An 18618-nucleotide genomic window follows, 5' to 3' on the forward strand; every position below is an offset into this window, starting at 1 on the left:
CCGGAGAAAGAGAGGATTGAATGACACTAATAGTTCACTAGAACGATGGAAGAAGACTGTGGAAAATTAAGGCGAAGAAATGGTGTGCTGTAGATTACGATTAAGTTGGTGTTTGTGAAGTGGACGGAAAATGAAGGAAAAAGTTGAAATACCAAAGGATCTCCATGCGTACCTATAGAAAACCGACAGTTCTTTTCTATCAGCTTAATGAAGTTAGGGAATCAGATCCATTAAAACAATAAAAAGGAAATGGAAATTCTCCTTGTGCGGAACCCGCCTCAAAACTTTTTGAAGTAGATTTATCGGGCCGGATTTGGTCCGCAAGACCGGCTGAGAGCTCGACGCTGCGTTGGTTTTCGTTGCTTCTTTCGACAAACACTTTTGCTGCGTCAGAACGCTCAGCAGTTCCTATCACTGCTTGCATTCGATATCATACCAGGCTGAACTACGTCTGTTTACGGCGAAACGTTCGTACCTTCCCCGATTTCAGATCATCTTTTCTGACGGTTATCTGCGTTGATTCTGCTCTTCTGCGTGATTCGTTCGTTCCTTTTGTTATCCATGTTCCCCCACCCATTCTGTTTTCATCATAGGAATGTTCGTTTTAGGCATGACACAGACTACGTACGAAGAAACTCGCTACCTTATGGAGGAAAGGGAGATCCGCAGTGGGGTAGGTGGTATGTTTATCTTCAAATCAGACGATCATAACAGAATTAGCGCTCTTTTCATCCAGTCTTTCTTGCTCGGTCGTTCTGCGAATCCAGAATTGAAATATTTCGACACCAGATGGAAGAAGGTCATTAATAATGACCGTGATTGCATCTTAACGAAATATGAAAGTATACTAGAAACATGTTCCGCTTTAATTTGGCAAAGAAACAAAATTAGTTTCCCGTACACTTGGCACATTTTCATAGTTGTTATCAGCGACTCAGCCCATATCTTGGATTCGCTCTACGATTTCTTTTCGCTTTCTGGTTGGTAAGAGATATTTCTAGCAAAAAATGGGACACGAAAGAGCGATTCTCCTCTTGTGGACTGGGTAGTTCATAACTCTGACTGAAAATCTAGCCAAGAAACCAACTTCCCTCAAATATTGAGCAGCACACATTTTAAAGAACCGTGAAAATTCGAGATTAAAAATTCTATGAATAAGATTTTAATTTTTATCGTCATGAACGTACAGGTTTCTTTCCAAGTCATTTTTTTAAAGAAAAAAATGGCAGAATAAAGGGGTAGGCATAGCACTTTTTCGAGCTACGTTTTTTTTTGAAATTCTTCATTCCCTAAATTCTTGAGACCTACTGTAGTTCTGATAGGGCTTCTCTTATCTGACCTGCTGACGTTCGAGCGAACTTTCCACAGTTGTTTGCATACGAAAAAAAAAAACATAAGAAAGAATCATATTATTCGGATTTTGACCTATTCAACTAAACCAAGTTCCCTTCATCGACCACCGCTCTCCGCTCTCTCAAATAATGTAATTCTGTATTTGTTAGCAATGAATAGACCCAGGGGTTCGTTTTTGTTCAAAACAATTTCCTTCCATGACTGATGGTCGCGCTCACGCTCTGTGTTTGCCTTGCGTAGAAGATAGTGGTCAAATATTTTTGCATATTTGCGAACTAAACGTATTTGCGAGGATAAAAGATAAATTGTTGATAAATCTCCCTACAGTGTGCCACATCAATCCAGAACCGTGAAGAAAAATGAGCATATATGCGCCCTATACATATGGTTGTGAACCGTTTTAATTCAAATTTTTCAAGCGACGATGGTATGAAACCGTCGGTGGTGCTGATGCCGTAGTCATTACTGACCTCTGTGCTACAACAGTGCTGGCTTCCAAAGTATTCGTATTTAGTCGACTTTCGTGATGAGCGAATTCCCCAGATCGGTGGTATTTGATGCCTGTGGCACCGCTGGAAATGCGAAAGCCACGGATTCCCTCCAATTTTCCTACCTCTGTGAAGTTAAGCACATTTCCTCGGTCAGATCTAGTCGCTATTTTTGCCGAATTGCTGTTCTACTGTTTCAGATAAGAAGAAGAGGAGAACTGACGAAAGCAAAACCTTATCTAAAACGGCTGTGAATGAGCAATGCAAACCGCTTGAACCTTTGAGAGCACTGACCTATGGTAAATGAGGAGATCCCCTGATGCTTTGAGTGAATACTGAAGTTGAAATGAAATAAATTAAAAAGGGAATGAAATAGGGTCTGATTTTACGAAATCGCAATGCCTCAGAGTATGGCGGGTATAGCTCAGGGTATGGCGCAGTCGGTTATAGGTCCGCTGTAGCTACACGGTCGATTGTTTGAAACCGCCCTAGTGCAGTCCAAGTCTTTCATCCTTCTGGGGTCGAATAAAGTGGTAAGAAACTTGACTAGGAGGATAAAAACACAGAGTTGCGTATTAGTATCGGCTGACCCCCACTAGTGATTGTATAGGCCAACGCGCGTTCCGAAACCTAAACGACAGCGAATTGCAGTAACAAGCGTTGGCGCATCCCAAGTAGATTAATACGCCAGTGACTTTATACTTTTATCCTTCTAATTCTTTAGAAGTCTCCTTGAGTTGATTTCTCGTGATCTTCTCACATCATCAAAGTTTCGCCAAAAATTACCGGCAAGTTTGAAACAAATTCTTTGGAAGATTTCTTGACACTACTTTAGCGAACCTCCACTCTTTCAATGAGGAATGAGTTCAATATTAGTTTTAATCGTAAGTATACGAATTGCGGGAGAAATAAAATTTTGGCATGGCCTAGCAATGCATCGTTCAATGCGCGTTATGTCCGCGTTGCGTCAGCTCAAAGCATACAACATAACGCATCTGTTGCAGAAGCAAATACAATGAAAACGAAACATCGTCGTGTGTAGAATGACTGAGACCTAATCGATCGAGTTTCTATCCAAAAATACGATTTCTCTGCTGAAAATATGTGCTGATGATGAGAAGTTACAGATATGGGATTAATCCCACTTGCTGAGGTGAAAGTGAGGATTCAGTTGAACTTCTTGTTTTATTCGCAATGAGACGTGTTTGAATTTTTCAGGTGTGGACCAGTGGTATTTAGGAGCGAATTTTGGTTAATATTTGTAGTTTCTCTTTGATGAAAAGAACAAAAGCTAGGAGATTGTGCAGATATTGTATATGACGCATGTTTCGTCAACTGTCATCTACCACAGATCCGGAAGGCGACGGACACCACCATGTAGGCGATTTTGCATGCCATCTTCGATTGAGAGCTTGAGAGATCTAGAGCTTCTTGTTGAATTCAAAACATCCAGTGTGTGCTGCACCACGTAAAGCCCTCTTTAGAGGTCCAAAGCTATTACACCTTCCCACCGGATAGTTTCTTAATCTTTCTTTCGACCATCACTGAAGAATAGTCCGCCACAGAGTAACTTTTAAGATTTACTCTTTGTTTTTCGTCACTAATTGCTTCAATGGCTTTTTTCTTGGGATCCACTACTATTACTTCAAAACAGTAATGACCGATGAGGAACAAGAGTTTGTCTTCTCAAGAAGTTGCCACGCAGTGTCGAAGCGCTTAGTACTTTTTATTACTACTTACCTAATTTTCTATTTTATTCTATTTTCTTCGCTCCTAACTGGTCCCACCCAGTAGATATCCCGTGTTAAATTGGAGTTTGAATCGAATTAATGTCGCAGAGGGTCTGGCATTGCACTCGTCTTCGTGCTCGCCTTGAATAACAGTCGGGTATGTGGAGGATACCTACTGTATACTGTAAATTGAGCATGCGTGCACTGAATAGCTTCTCCGAAGCGAAATGGGCATGGATCTGCCCGTTTATCGTAGACTATAAATATCGTTTTCATCACATCTGTTTTCTTTCCAAATATCGTAGACTTTTGGAAAGAAAACAGATGTGCGTTCCCGTGACCAAAGTAGGCTAGGGTTCAGTGCTCCTTAATTTTTTTTGTCCTCAGAATTCCTTTCTGAGGTATGCGTTTCTGTTCCTGCTACCACATGAAAATTTGCACTATTCACTTAGCAATTTATTAAGTGAAAGGAGATTATCATTATCAAGAGCAGCTACAGTAGTTGACAAAAACATGTGAATTCAACGACGAGAAAACATCATTGGCGCCAATATATTTCTGCTAGTTCTAATTCTGATTAGTATTTTCCCAGATGACGTTCTTGCACTAATTAGCCAGCAACACAATCCTTTGATTCGTAAAATAGCAGATATGGTGGGACTCATCAATATAAAAAATTGAGTGGAGCGTGTGAGTCATGGAAAAATCCAAGAAATAGGCTGCGGTGACGAACGATACCGCTTCCTTTTCAAGAAGTCTCAGAGGCAATAGAGACATGTATAGACACTTGTGAGTTACGTAAGGAAGACAAAATGATTTTGAAGGTACTAAGGAAGGATGTAGCACGGTGATAGGAAGTCCTCGCAACAACTGCACTGTTGACGGTTTGAAGCTGCACAAGGAGAACAGTCTTTCACCTTTGAAAAATCCGAAGATGTCGGTAAATTTGGGCCTTATTTGAGCTCGTGGTTAAAAAAGGATTGATGCGTAGATTAGGTTCTGTTCACTCAGTCAGTTTTATCTTTCTTATCCTTCGAAATCACAAACTTGATGTAGAGGATGAGTAGTGTGTGAACTGGTTAGGTTTTCGACGATGTGGGGTTCGTTTTTGTTGAAGATGAAGCTCGGCACAGCTGCGCAGGCGGCGCGGTGGAGCGAGCCGTTGGAATCGAAGAAGGAACCCTCCCTCTGCGCCAGTTTTGCACTTTCCGCACTTACGCAACTGCACCGAGCTTCAGGTCGCTTTGGGCTGACCATAGTGTTGCCGGAGAGGAGACAGTGGCTGGAAAAATAACCTAAATAGTTCCAGGTTCTCAGTAATGGAAATCCCAACCTGAAAGACAAACCACTCTCCGGTTGAAGGGTAACTCCTTTTTTAAATCGACATTACACGGGAGTCCATTATTGCTCAATTATTATTCCATTATTCCGCTTCTGATTCTGAAACAAGAAAAGCATTTCAGATGTACAAGGATACAAATGAATGTGTTGCCTTGAACTGCTTCGCTGAACAGAGCACTTACGTCCGTTTTCTCGTCTCAAGTGCCCTCACAACGAGAGAGCAGCTAATGTGACTGTGTGGGGAATTTTCAGTCCAACAACAGTTCAGAGAAAACACATTGCACAGGACCCTCGAGAGCTTTTGAAAGTGCATTCGCAGTTAGGAGTCTTCTCGGCTATCCAGAGAAGTGACCTTTTTTTCGAAAGCTCGAGAATAACCTCTCTAGTTGTTCGAGTGAGTACCGACTCCGTGCTGCTGTTTCTCCTTGTGCAAATTTTATGGTCGACTTAATATTGTGGGTTGAAAATCGAGCAACAGTCGTAACCAGGTAGTTACATTAGCTGGGGTTTAAAATTGTCTATTACTTTGGTCTTTAACATGCATCTACTCAATATTTCCATGCAGTTTTTCGATAATGCAACTAATGAAATAATGCTGGGATCTGGGTGCAGCCCACCGCTTAGAAGTTCCCACGGCGTCCGCACATGGTCAGTTCGAGACCATCCTAGACCAACCACATCCTCTATCCTTCCAGGGTTGACATATTGATAGCACATATGTATGTCTAGGAAGATAAGAACACCTGTTCTTATAAACTAAAATCGTCTTATAAACGTTCATATCCCTCCATTACTTTGAATTCGAATAGAAGACGGAGATTAATTACATCGGACCGAACATTTCATTCCCTATTTTTTAAAGCTGGGTTGAAAAACTCCAGGTAGATTTGAGCACTAGGTTTTCAACGATAGACGAATTTTACGTAAACGTCTACCTATTCCTGTATTCTTGTGTCCTCTGTGCGATGTAATTCTCTTCTCCGAGTGAAAGTGTCTTATCCTCCAAATATATAAAGTGCAAGAATGGCATAAAGTGATGAGCCCAGTTTTACCGTTTACTCCCACTAATCATCTCTGTACTCATTTTTGTCTGCGGAGGAACTTGCGTTAGTAATCCTTCTGCTCGGGATCTAAGTCATAATTTAGTTTATCATTATAAACTAAGATGTAACTATATTATATTATTGTAAAGCAACTTACGATTTTGTAGCTCAATGTACGCGCGTCGACGCCTGCTTCCTCCTTTTGAAGCATCACCCCACGAATCTGAGGTGGTGCAGATTTCAGGTGGGGTATTCTTGTAAGGGATAGTAGATTGTGGAGAGGAGGGTGATTCCGTCCGTCTCTTCCTAATTCCCGTAAAAAACGGAAGATGCGCAACGCAAAAACGCACAAGGCGCTCCAGTCGAACTCCTTGTAGAAAAAAGTGCGCCAGAATACCCGAAGCCGTTTCTTCCGGGCCGTTTTTTACAGCAATCAGGAAGAAATGGCCGTATACGAATATTCCACCTGAAATCCACACCACCTCAGATTCGTGGATTGATGCCTTTAAGGCTCAGTGAAAAAGGTGTAGTTTTCAGTTTTCTTCGAAACGAAACATGTTTTGGGGATGGAATCTGGGTATGGGTGCGTGTTTACTTGATTTGCCTTTAATTATCAATTTAGAGCATTATCTTTTCACTTTGCTCACCACTCCATGAAAGCGAACTTTGTACCCTCTTTTTATTCTGTTTAAATGTATATGCACATAAACGCTCTTTGTTCTACGACAGCAATTACTTGCGCAGATGTAAATGTACCCGATGTGATTGCACATAAAACGAAAATTTATGAAATTTCCATAAGTTTCAAGATGAATATGGTTGCCAATTTTCTTCGTCAGACCACGATAGAAGCATGAAAATTTCGAATTCGCAGAAAAGGAGAAATCCTGAACCATTCACTCGTGAATAGGATATTCTTCTTGCAGCTAAGCGTCCAAATTGCATTCTATTGACGTTCACCCAGCGACAGTAGCCATTCGTTGTCGTCTTCTCTTCGAGTATTTTTTGGTGTGCAGTGTGCTGCAGGGCGAGCTGTGAAAAACAAACTGACGTATAAACTGGTATTTCTTGGGAACTGATCCATTATGGTGTCTCGAACTTCTAAGATTTGACTAGGAGGAAAGGTGAGTCGATAACAAATGTGGTTATCAACTCACCTCTCCTTCCAGTCAAATCATTTCAAGAAACTCGATGGGACAAAGCTTCTTGGTTCATTTATCTCTTTGCACCAGAAAGAATAGGGAAACACTGTGGCACAGTTTAAACCGTATTTTTGCAGTTTTGTCTGATTTGGAACAAGCGAGCCTGCATTACAAGTGAAGTGATCAAGTTTCATATAAAATGTGGAAATCGTTGCAGTTAATTGAGTCTGCGCGGATCCTTGCTGGTCTCTTAAGGGAAGCACCAGCCGCAATGTATTTCGAGTCTACTGGCCCTCAGATTTGCTGGCTAATTTCTTGATTGTACCTGACACGACGCAGCGATGTGGTGGTTGCCGAAGGTGGTCCAAAATCCTACATAATCACTGTGCTATTCGAGTAGGCACTTCTTCAGTTGTTTCGTTTCAGTACCTTTCAAAATAGAGTCGCTTGGACGGGTGATGCACTGTGACTAGGAACCAGAGTCGGGTAGGAGCGCGAATATACATAGTTCAATAATTGCGCGCTCATTTCGAGCTTCCTGGGCGGAACGCTCGCCGCTGCCTCGGGAAGAAAATGAGCGGGTGAGCTGCAAATTGCTTCTGCCAAATGCATTGTTTTGCAGCACTTCACGGCTGTTCCACACGTTCTTAATGACGGTCTCCATCCGAGGATGATCCGTGCCGTCTCAGCGTGTTTCCCTGTTGCCTCGCTGCCTCCTCTCTCGTTCTGCCTATTTCAGAGCGCTGATTGCGACCGAAAACGTGTTGTTTCCCTAGCATCGCGTGCCCATAAACGGCTAGCATCGACTCACCCTGCTCCGATATTCTCTGACCCCCATTCGAGCACTCCTGCTGCTCAGCCCATCATGGATATGCTATATTCTGTTTGTTTTAAGAATCGCGAACGTGTCGAAGAGGAAAGGTGGACACGCGGTAGACCGATAGGCTCCACAAGGTGCGTTTCTGTTAATTCACCTTTATTCTTTGTGGCGATTTTTGTGAGAACTCTGCCCATCAGACCACTTTTCAAAATTTTTCTCTCTGAAAATCGCAACCGTTTGCGTTGCAACAGCTAGGACGTCCTTTGTCCAATGGGGCAAAATGGAATAAACAAGCCGCTGAGATGATCTTACAAGGGTAACGGTCACTGCCTCAAGTGGAGCTTTTCCTCAGATGAGATATGCTTCGTTAAGAACCCCTTAGGACGAATTACAGAAAAGAACGGAATAGTAAAAGGAGAGATGATGATGACAAAGATGTTGTTTTGAAGCTCTTGCTCCTGCAGTTGTTTTCTCGAGTCTTTCAAACTTTTGTACTCATGACAATAATTGTTATGCGATTATTTGCGCTACTTCTGCCTAACAGAACCACATCCAGAAAGGAAATATCGAAAAATTCCGACCAGAAAACATCCCGGATAAGTTAAAAGTCATGTCGTATCATTTCTAGAGCTACATTTCTGTTCGCTTCACTTTTTATGCAATAACAGAATATGCAGTTCTGACAAGGCAAAGTCAGCAAAGAAGATTTGCAGAATCGTTCTTTTTTTCTGAATTTGAAGCCAACTTGATGGAATTGACGTACTTCCCATAATTGATAGTTTTATGAAAAATGGAAAAAAGTTAATATTTCCTATGTTTGACGTTTCCAAGAAAGTTTATCCCTCAAAACTGACTGTTTTCTAGATGTGGAAAGCTCTATGATAACTCTCAAAAGTCGCAATAGTCTTAGCAAATTTTTGTTTTAAAAGAAAGATCGGCCGAAAATTGCGGTGAACGTAAACACTTAAAGTGGAATTCATGAAGGCATTGAGTATTTCATCTTTTTTTTTTCAAAATCTTCGGTCTCGTTTTGAGGTATCCATTGTAGATATACTCCATTATCGGAACGGATACCTGTGCAACGTGTAGTAGAGGACTATCGACGGACCGACTACAGATACAACGACCACGTTCCGTAAGTGCTGCTGCATGCATAAGAGTGTGTGTGTGTGTGTGTGTGGGAGTGTGTGTGTTTTTTTTGTGCTGATCGAACCCTCGTGCAGTGGGTTAACCGAAACGGTAAATAAAGGAGGACGATTGCTGACTCTAACTCCCCCTCATTTCCTCCGTGAAACGACGGAATCCGGCTTAGTGCTCTTTGCTGCTAAACGTTCTCATTGCCAGCTAATGGTGTACAAGCGATTGTTTATGTCCTGTTGAGCGCGAGTGTGATGTTGATGTTCTCCGGTAGGTCGTTTTGAAACTCGAAACAAGGAACGATCACTTCTGGAACTTCCACGTTTAGCGGCATTAAATTTATTGTAAAGAAAATGACTTGCGCCGCCAGTTCCAAGTTCAGGCACATCTAAGCTCTCATTAAATGGTCAGTTCTGCTGCACTCTCACTCCGACGTGAATTCTGCTCCAATTAGCTGACAAACTAATCCGCTATGGATTCTTCAAAGTCTAGGGACTGAAATGTCAAGCACAAACAGTTTGCAGACCTCTCACGTCATAACGACGTTAGAATTAGCCTGCAGGATTGATGCTCACCGTGGTTTGTGGGTCGATACATCTGACTGACTCTTCACATTCGATGACGTACTGCCTACTATTCGCTTCTATTCAGCCCTAGTCCTTGTAGTGAATTAGAGGCAACTGGTGCTCATCCTTGAAATTACTAAATGAAATTACTTAAATCCAGTATATGCTGTTCATTGAGCCATGCATACGAAAGCGCATGATGCTGTGCGACAAATAAGGGCGGACTTGATAGATTTGAAAACTTCATTTGCAAGAAGTTTATCATCCCACGGAATTCACAAATCTGCGCACGATTAATTAATTAATTAATTTCTCCCTATCCTTCAGTGATTTCGATTTCTGGTAGGTTATTCCGAAGTGAGGACTAGTTATCTGCCGTTTATTTGAATTCTGCAAATCCGATGTTAAGATAAGTTAGATGAATTAAGAGCAAATTCTTTGGAATAGAATTTTTCGTCGGAATACGAGGAATTTGCTCGGGTTTCATTTATGCTTGGCAAAATAAAATTACGTACGTGATCTTGGAAACCTTCAGTAGCTTCGCCCCTTATTGTCTTCAACACCTGGAGGATGCTCATCCAGTTGCTCATCCAGTTGCCCATCCAGCAGTGCATGAAAGCACCCAGCTAATAAGCAGTGCTCGGTCAACGTCAGAGGTGAAAATCGAATGCAAATTCTAGCTTTTGTAATGTAAATTTTTCCGAAGCAACAAATTCTCCTCCAGCAAACTCTTTGAAAGTGTTCATCAGTACTTTGCTGCATGAAAAAACTGAAGATGTAAAACATAATTTTGATTAAAACCCATCTTCTTTGTGCAGAAATGCGCACTGCAGGAATTTCACTGTGGCGGGAAGGAGAGAATTTTTCTGAGAACAATAAAACCAAACCAGTAACCTTTTGAGCATTAGAGTAGAAACTTCCAAACTCTCCACTAACTTCACTTTGTTGCCCTTCCTTATTCTTGATCACTCCATCTACGAGCTGCATTTTTGGAAATTTGTTCCATTTATCTTATTTATCTTATTATTTATTTATCGATGTGGTCAAGATGCTCCAGCAAATTAAAACAGTAGCCAACAACATTATAAGAGTATTAAAGTGAAAATAAGACGAATAAAAAAGAAACGAGAAAAGCAAAGCGACAAAAATACGCGAATGTCCTGGACTCTCCTCGCTTTTCTGTGTAAAACGAGGAGAAGACGAGAATCTGAAATTGATATAAACAGGCCATAGACATTCAGGTAACCACTACTCAGTGCAATATTTTTGAGGTAAGCCTGCGAGCGTCTCTCACTTGATGAGTTCCTTTGTTTTCTGAAGTTGCTGTCAGTATGAAGTTTTAGCGAAAAAAGTATAATCTAGCTATTTCATTTTTCTCTACTTGCCATTAGATGTCATTATATTATTATGCTGGCCTTTTGTTTTTCCTACACATTCATATCTTTTCAATGTCATAATTTTTTACTCACGTATTGATGATCATCCTTAGATGAATTCATGAGTGTCCTTCATAGTGCTCCATTTTTCTGGGGACGTTAGAGTTCCCTGGGACCAGGAGCTGGGAGGGGAGGAGAAGGAGGAGGGACAGACTGAGACTCAAAGAACATTCAATAGCTGATTTGAGGTTCGATCAAAGTTAGCCGCAACCACTCGCCGCTTTTGGGAGACCATGGGTTGGAAGAAGGTCTCCTATCAATCTATTCTATTATTAAAACTATTCAGTTCTTCCACTGATCTCAAATCTGCTATGGGGCTGTCCTTTGAGCCCCAGCTTCTGGTTCCAGGGAATTTTAACCCTCCTAGAAAGATAGAAAAGAAACTGTGATAGAGATTCATGACTAGTACATCGACGGATGATCATTAGAATGTGATTAGAAAAACTACGAAATTGTGAAAGCGAAATTGTGAATTATTATGCGTGTGTAAAAAATAAGTTGCCAACCTAGTATATTCGCTTGTTTATTACCACATGAATGCTCACTGCTCGTATTCATTACTATTATTTTATTACTTATTATTACTGTACATACTGTTACATACATACTGTTACAATTTGCTCATTTTTTGTTATGCTATCATTATTATCATTTATTTTAGTAGCTAAAAGTTGTTAAAGTATTTTTTACCTGTTCAAAATTTCTCTGCACTTGTCTAATGTTAAGCAGAGAATCTATTTACATACTCATTAATTCTTACTTACTACTTCTAGACTAATTTTCTGCTTCTTCCACTGCATTAGACTACTATTATTGCATCGGTTAGTTTCTCTCCCTCGCCCGCTTTGCAATTCAGAAACCTCCATCGTCCTTGCTGTTCACCCTTACTGCATTCTTTGGGACAAAAGCCAGTGGGAAGTGTTCGCCGCAGTTTTTATTTTCGAAAATTACTGTGCATAGCGAAGCTCAGCTGATTAAATTAGGCCCCGAATTGAAATGAATGTGAATGAGCCGAAAACGGAGCACATTAGTGCTCACATGAAGTGAGAGCCCAGACTGAGGTCCATAAGTGGTCGAAATATCTCTTTCCGGGTGTTAAAAAGGAAAATCTTGTGCGCAAACTATGGAGTAGTACTAACTGTTCAAAAATATTCCACATGGATCGTTCTTTGTGTTTCTTGTCTTTGTCCCTTGGTTCACTGCTTTTTTGACAAGAAGAAGGAGAACAATTTGCACTTGCCTGCTGATAGCTCCCTTGGGAATCCTCTTCGCCTCTTCACGAGGAGAATTTTTGCTATCATCTGTTTTATTTGCACTTGCTGAGAGTTCGAACTGAGAGAAAATTAAGCTTAGAGAAAATATGCAAAAATGCGAAACTTTGGGCATCGGGGATCACAAGTTGAAAGCTGTTTTTCCGTAGGAAAGCAACTCTAGCTGACTTTATAACGAAATTAGGGCGTCGTCTGCTAGTCACTTTGTTGAGGGAGCTGCTAGAAATAGCCAAGGAACGCGAGCGGGCTAATTTCGACTGCAAACCAGATGGTTGACAGAATTCGACCAAACAGAGCTGGAGGTTTTCTTATTGTGCGTCTAAGCTGGCTCTTTGGTCCTGTTTGTGTTTTATTCGTTTTCAGAAAAGAAAACGAAACACACGTTAATGTCAGGAGACTTCGTGGAAAAGGAACCATAAAAGCCCAAGAATCTAAAAAAAAAACACCAATTTCAGAGGATTGGGTTTTTGGAAGGAAGTAAGATCAGCACAAGTTCTGCCAAATAGGTTACATCAATGAGAAGCTATTTTCTAAAAACAGCGTGCAGAAAACTTACTTCTCCTCCTGTTTTCATCTGTTTTTTCTATTCGGTAGCGACGTTCTCGCCTAGGAATTAATAATTTGCAACATGTACGCTGGAAATTCTATCCGTCAGGGGAAAGCATCACTTGTTGATTCCAAGACAGGCGCTTCGTGAACCTATTGAAGCGAATCTTGATAAGCTACTATTTCGGATTTCCATTGAAAAAACCAGGATAGAAGGTGCGAAAATACTTCATAGTAGGATTTCTTCTCGATCTTCTAAGATCTTCAATCCATGTTCCTCGTATTGATGTTGGAATCGGGGCTGTGATAGAACATTCATAAGCGTTTTTGGGATGGTCGAACTATGTAGTGAATAGGGGATTTCGGACATCCTAACTTTGTCGAATAAAAGGGTAAAGGATAAAGTGCACGGCGCTGATCAATCGCTATTGGGATGCGCCTACACGTTCGACTTCAACTCAGACTTCGTTTAAAGGCATCACCCCGCGAATCTGGAGTGGTACGGATTTCCGGTGGAATATTCGTGTACGGGATCGTAGATTACTGAGAGAAGGGTGATTCCGTCCATTTCTTCCTAGTTGCCGTAGAAAATGGACCGGACGATACGGCTTCGAGCGTTCGGGCGCACTTTTTTCCACAAATAATTCGATTGGAGCGCGCCAGCCTTGTGCACGCGCGCATCTTCCGGGTCGTTTCTTACGGCAATTAGGAAGAAGTGGACGGAATCACCCTTCTCTCAGTAATCTACGATCCCGTACACGAATACTCCACCGGAAATATGTACCACTCCAGATTCGTGGGGTGATGCCTTTAAGGTTTATGAAGGCGCGTGCAGCCTGAAAATGACTTGCGGGGGCTAGGCGATGCCAGGTCAGTGTTTTTATCCTCCCAGATAAGTCTGGTACCAATTTATCGACACCGGAGGGATGAACGGCTTGGTTTGCACTAGTTCGGATTCGAACCTCCGATCGTTTGTTGCCACAGCGGAACCTCTTACGGATTGCGCTACACCACCCTTCACTTTGTCGAATACTCTCGAAAAAGTTTCGAGGGCGAAAAATTAGAATAAAAGCAAAAAGTAGCGCCAATGACATGATTTTCCAGTTTGAAAATGACGTGAGCTAAAACTGCTATCAGAACTAGTAGAAGACGGCTCCGTCAAGATGTTACGTGCTTCAACTTTGGACAGGCTCGCCAGCAACAATAAAAAATAACAAAATAACGTAAATTTGGACTCCGGAATGCAGATTGTCACGGAACATAACCTGCAGAATTTGGGAAATTCAGAGAAAATATTACCCCTTGAAAATACTGGCTGTAGCAGGCGCACATCATGTCCATACCTCCTCTTAGGAGGACCTCTAGAATTTATTTATTTACTTAATTATTTTCTGCACTGAGAGATGCATCAAAACATCGCAAGCGAGGAAATTGTGCTATTGCTTAGGAAGGGATAAAAGCTCCCGAAATAAGAAAAGACTATCTTCAAATTAACATGAATGGTAAGTGAAACCAAAACACAAAACAGTAGGTATCAAATACCATCGCACTGCCCGAGTTATTTACCATCGTTTGTACTTTCTTATCTACTTGTATCTTTATGCTTCGTCCCTTGTGTTTACTACTGCACTAAGGGAGTGTGTCTAAACTAATAATTATAAAAAATTGAGTCAGTGAATCCAGAAAAAATTACATTTCTACATTCTGAATTTCCGAAATTAGATAAGTTGGAACTAATCATATTTATGTATTGTTAGAACACACTTGTTCCATGCTCGCTTCTCTGCTTGGAATTTGTCCTTCCTGTGTCTCGCTAACTCCATTTTTTTATTTGCCGTTCTGATCATACGCAGCACCACGAAAGTGCCAGGTCATCAATTTCGAGTGTGAGCGTTTGAAAAACAGACACAAGCACGTGCCGCTTCGATCACCATCTTTTTGCCTAATTCACTCCCGAATTAAATTTGAAGAAGTGATTCGAAGGAAGTACGGGGTTATTTCAGCGCATCTTTCTTCATGATACCCTCTCCTGTTTCTCACTTTCTGTGTATTCCATTCTCTTCAGGGGATGCAATCGGTCGACACTAATTTGGCTGCTCATTAACCTTTTCTTCTAATTTTCTAACGATGTGGCTGTTCTAGCATTGATATTTAGTAACTGCAAAGCCTACATGGACTAGCTCTAGTGTTCTTCGGTAGGCCGACTTCAAATCGAAACGACGATTATGTTTTCCCTTTCCACGGAGGAGGATGGGCCCACACGTACTTGCTTTGAAACAGAAGCGTTCACGTGACGCTTGTCCACTCAGCCGAGAGAAGGTGTCATCGCGTTCTTTTCTAGCTGTCCGGCGCAGCGGCGATGCGATCGAATCGTCATCGCCTTGTCGACTGCTCGACGACCATCACCCCCTTTCCTCTGTACGGCGCACATGCGGCCTCTTTCTCATGAGTTTGTGTCGTTTTTCTGACCTTATGCTCTTTTATTATCTTTTTGATCTGCTTTAAGTTTTCATTTGTCGAATTCTGAAGCGAACTGCCACCTCATCCTTCGTTCTGCCCACCTGCATTGTTTGTTATGCATAAAATTGCTTTCAATATTGATTCTATCGCTATCCTGTTCCCGCTTTTCATACCAGTAGTTCCTGTTCTCCTCAGAAGCAAATGACCATGGGCCCCTCATGCGGACGGGTTGGCTTTCGAGAATTCGATGAGGACGATCTCGAATCCTACCTGGAAGGTTCATTGTGGTCAGAAAGGCCTTGTGAGGCTGAGGCTTACGGGATTCACGACGGAAGAATCATCACCGTATTTCCGTGTACATCATCTGATCATCTGAATGGAAATCCGTATTCTGCATTGGAAACAATTTTCACGTAAGTGCTCTTCTTTCTACCGTGAGCGAAGGTTTCCAGGTGGAAAATGAACAAACGCTCAATACTACAGATGCCTTCTGGTGACATGTCATATTAACTAACTGAAAATCAAGCAAGTAAAGACTCATAACGAATTTATACGTTCTTGCAACGTCCTTACGTTGGATAAGCGCTTTATCCACTAAGCTGTGACTTTTTCGAGAATAAAAAATCCACCAAATCATCAACTGTTAGCAGCATAACCCAAAGAATCGAAGTAACATCTGCCTGTCAAGGTCAGATGTTACTTCGATTCTTTGGGAGATTAGCATGCTACTGAATATGGCTGCGATTAGCCAGCAAACAACGATATGCTATACTATACTATACTATTCTATACTATACTATACTATAGTAAGCGTATTCCCCTTTGCTGTAGCAGTAGGTTGACAAGTCAGCAATGTTTGTCCTTCTACGATGAATGGCCCCAGTTTTCCTAGGTAAACGATTTTCTTTTGTTTGTTTCCAAGACCCTTCCAGGGCGCCTCCTGGAGACGCATAATTGATTATTGTGTTTTTGCAAGAGGCTCATTCGTGGCGGAACACTTGCAGAAGACCGAGAGGTATCATGTTTCGGTGTTGTGGCCGCATATATCCTGGAATCACTAGATTTCTTTGCGCTTGAGACTGCGAATTGATTATTTGAATGTGATCGCTTATCCAGTCACTTTATGTAGAACAAATCGTCGACATCGGCGCAAAGGCAAAAAATAATGGCTCGACAGCTCATATCAGAACAAGTCACATCTCTCTTGTTCTTTGCGTTGTCGATATTCCAGTTAGATATAGATGGAACAATTCTCCACGAGACACGGTTCTCTGCCAAAGCGCCATTGCTTGGGAAGGAATGGTTTGGGAAGTATGAAAGAGAACCTCGGATATTCACTGTTCCGTCTTTCGTGCATGGGGATTGCGCGTGGCGCTCAATTTCCAATTTACAGGGAGATTTATTGCGTACGTTTCTCGCATCCTCTATTGTTGCGCACGACGGAGCTCCTAGAACCGGTCCGAAGCCCGAAATTAGCTTCGCACATAATGCAAATACACGTCCATTCACTCATCGGGTACATAATGTGTGACATTTTCGGATCACCAAATTTGGAGATAATCGCGGCAGTTAAAAGGTGTTCAGACGTTTGAAAAGATTCCCGAATGTGCACGCTCGCAAAAGGATGGGTCGTAGAAGCGGTCCCTCATTTGCAGAAGTAATGAGATGGTTGACGCAATTATGCTTTTTCTTTCCAAGTTATTCTAGGCTTCAAGATAGAGGACAAAAGCTTCGGCTTCGTTATAAAGAAAGAAAAACATAGAATAGAAAGGAATAGGAAAACCAGCGGAAGAAAAATGATTCGAAAACGTTTTGACAGCATTCCAGCCGTTGCCCAACGGTCAACCATGCCTTCCTTATCTTCCACTGAAGCATCTGTCAATGAAGTTAAAATAAACTACTTTAATTTCCCATGTGTGTCTTATATCGGTAAAAATGTTATTTATTTTATAGGTTGAACATTACCACGAATATGGGTTATACATTATAGGCAAAAAGAGAGCTAAATTTAAAAATCCTTATTTTCATATCAAAAACTTCAATGATCTTCCGAGAGCAGGCGGCCTCATACACTGGGAGGCCCTGTACAAGGGAAATTAGGGCAATATGAATTTGCTAAGTGGTTCCTGAATGGTTGTTGCCACTTTCCAACGATGATAGAATTTTGCTGCGTTTGCCGCAGGCCAAATATGTACTGTTCGAAGGAATAACGGGGAGGATGGATGAAGCCACAACTTGTGGCACCAGCTACATTCTTCTCAGATCACAATGTACCTCATATTTCTTTGTATTTCTTCTCACAGTCTTTTTTATCGCTTTTTTAATAAAAAGTAGGCGGCTGCAAAGAAAGGGTTGCATGACTGTTGAGTAAAGCAGAGAATTAGAAAACATTGAATTACTCGCTTTCAGCACACGTCACCCCAGCTCTACACAGACCTACCACGACCATTCTGCGCAGGTGCATTTCCATCACGTTTTGATCATTAAAAGATCAGTATAAACATCGAAACCTGGATGTATTTTAGGATACCCGATCTTCATACCGTGACTCTCGCATCGACAGTAAAGGCGTTACAGTAAGTTGTTGATTAGTTCTCGCGTTAGCGATGTAGTATAGATCTTTCCAGGTCGTATCTCGCCCTGGATCTCCTGGACCCGTTGCTGGTGCTGGTGATGTTATCAACACTCCACATGGATTCACAATTCAACTGGACGTTAAGCTCTTCAGACCGGAACAAATTAAGGTAGTTTGCACAGAGGATAGCAAGTATTTTAGGGAAAATCTGCAATTTTCTTCCAGATTGTGTTGACGGAGGACCTACTCTGTGTGAGCGGTGAACGAATAGAAGTCGGTGCTGGAGGACAGACTCTAAAACGGTCGTTTGCAAGAAAATACTGCATACCGCCGGACATCCACCTTGATTCCGTTAGAAGTCACCTGGATCATAACGGAGTCCTCATAATAAACGTGAGGAGTTCAAGCGTAATTGGTAAAAACGGCATCTGGAGAAAAGTAGTGTTTCAGGGTTCACGACGTGGTTGGAGGGAGACGCATATCAACATTCATCCGCACGGTTATGGAGATCGTAGAAGCAATTCGCTGATCAGCACTGTCTGACTACCGTCTGCACAGCTTCCCTCTAACCTCCTCTGTTGCGCCGTCGAGCCTTATTGGACCATATCCGCTTCGAAGTCCCATCTCGCTCGCGACGTTTCTTGCCAGATCACGCTCGCATTTGCATCGCTCTCATTGCCAACAATCTCTCGTGCGCTTACAAATTTCCG

At 41.8% G+C, this 18618-nt stretch overlaps 1 protein-coding gene across 3 annotated transcripts; it reads left to right on the forward strand.

Moving 5' to 3' along the window:
• Positions 1–610: 610 nt before the first annotated feature.
• Positions 611–18451, forward strand: RB195_010415 (uncharacterized protein; the record flags this gene model as incomplete). 3 transcript variants are annotated; one of them, XM_064191408.1, is made up of 8 exons in its annotated part: positions 611–673; positions 7993–8051; positions 8966–9052; positions 17743–17791; positions 17859–17909; positions 17961–18077; positions 18134–18301; positions 18359–18451. In XM_064191408.1, the coding sequence occupies 8 exons, from the start codon at positions 611–613 to the stop codon at positions 18449–18451; spliced, it is 687 nt and encodes a 228-aa protein (XP_064048990.1). The 3 variants fall into 3 exon arrangements, with proteins under 3 accessions (XP_064048990.1, XP_064048991.1, XP_013307529.2); XM_013452075.2 differs by lacking the exons at positions 611–673; positions 7993–8051; positions 8966–9052 and adding an exon at positions 15535–15746; XM_064191407.1 differs by lacking the exons at positions 17743–17791; positions 17859–17909; positions 17961–18077; positions 18134–18301; positions 18359–18451 and adding an exon at positions 10156–10300.
• Between the last annotated feature and the right edge of the window lie 167 nt (positions 18452–18618).

The sequence above is a fragment of the Necator americanus genome, chromosome III, assembly GCF_031761385.1.
Source record: "Necator americanus strain Aroian chromosome III, whole genome shotgun sequence".
In the NCBI taxonomy this organism is placed as follows: Eukaryota; Metazoa; Nematoda; class Chromadorea; order Rhabditida; family Ancylostomatidae; genus Necator; species Necator americanus.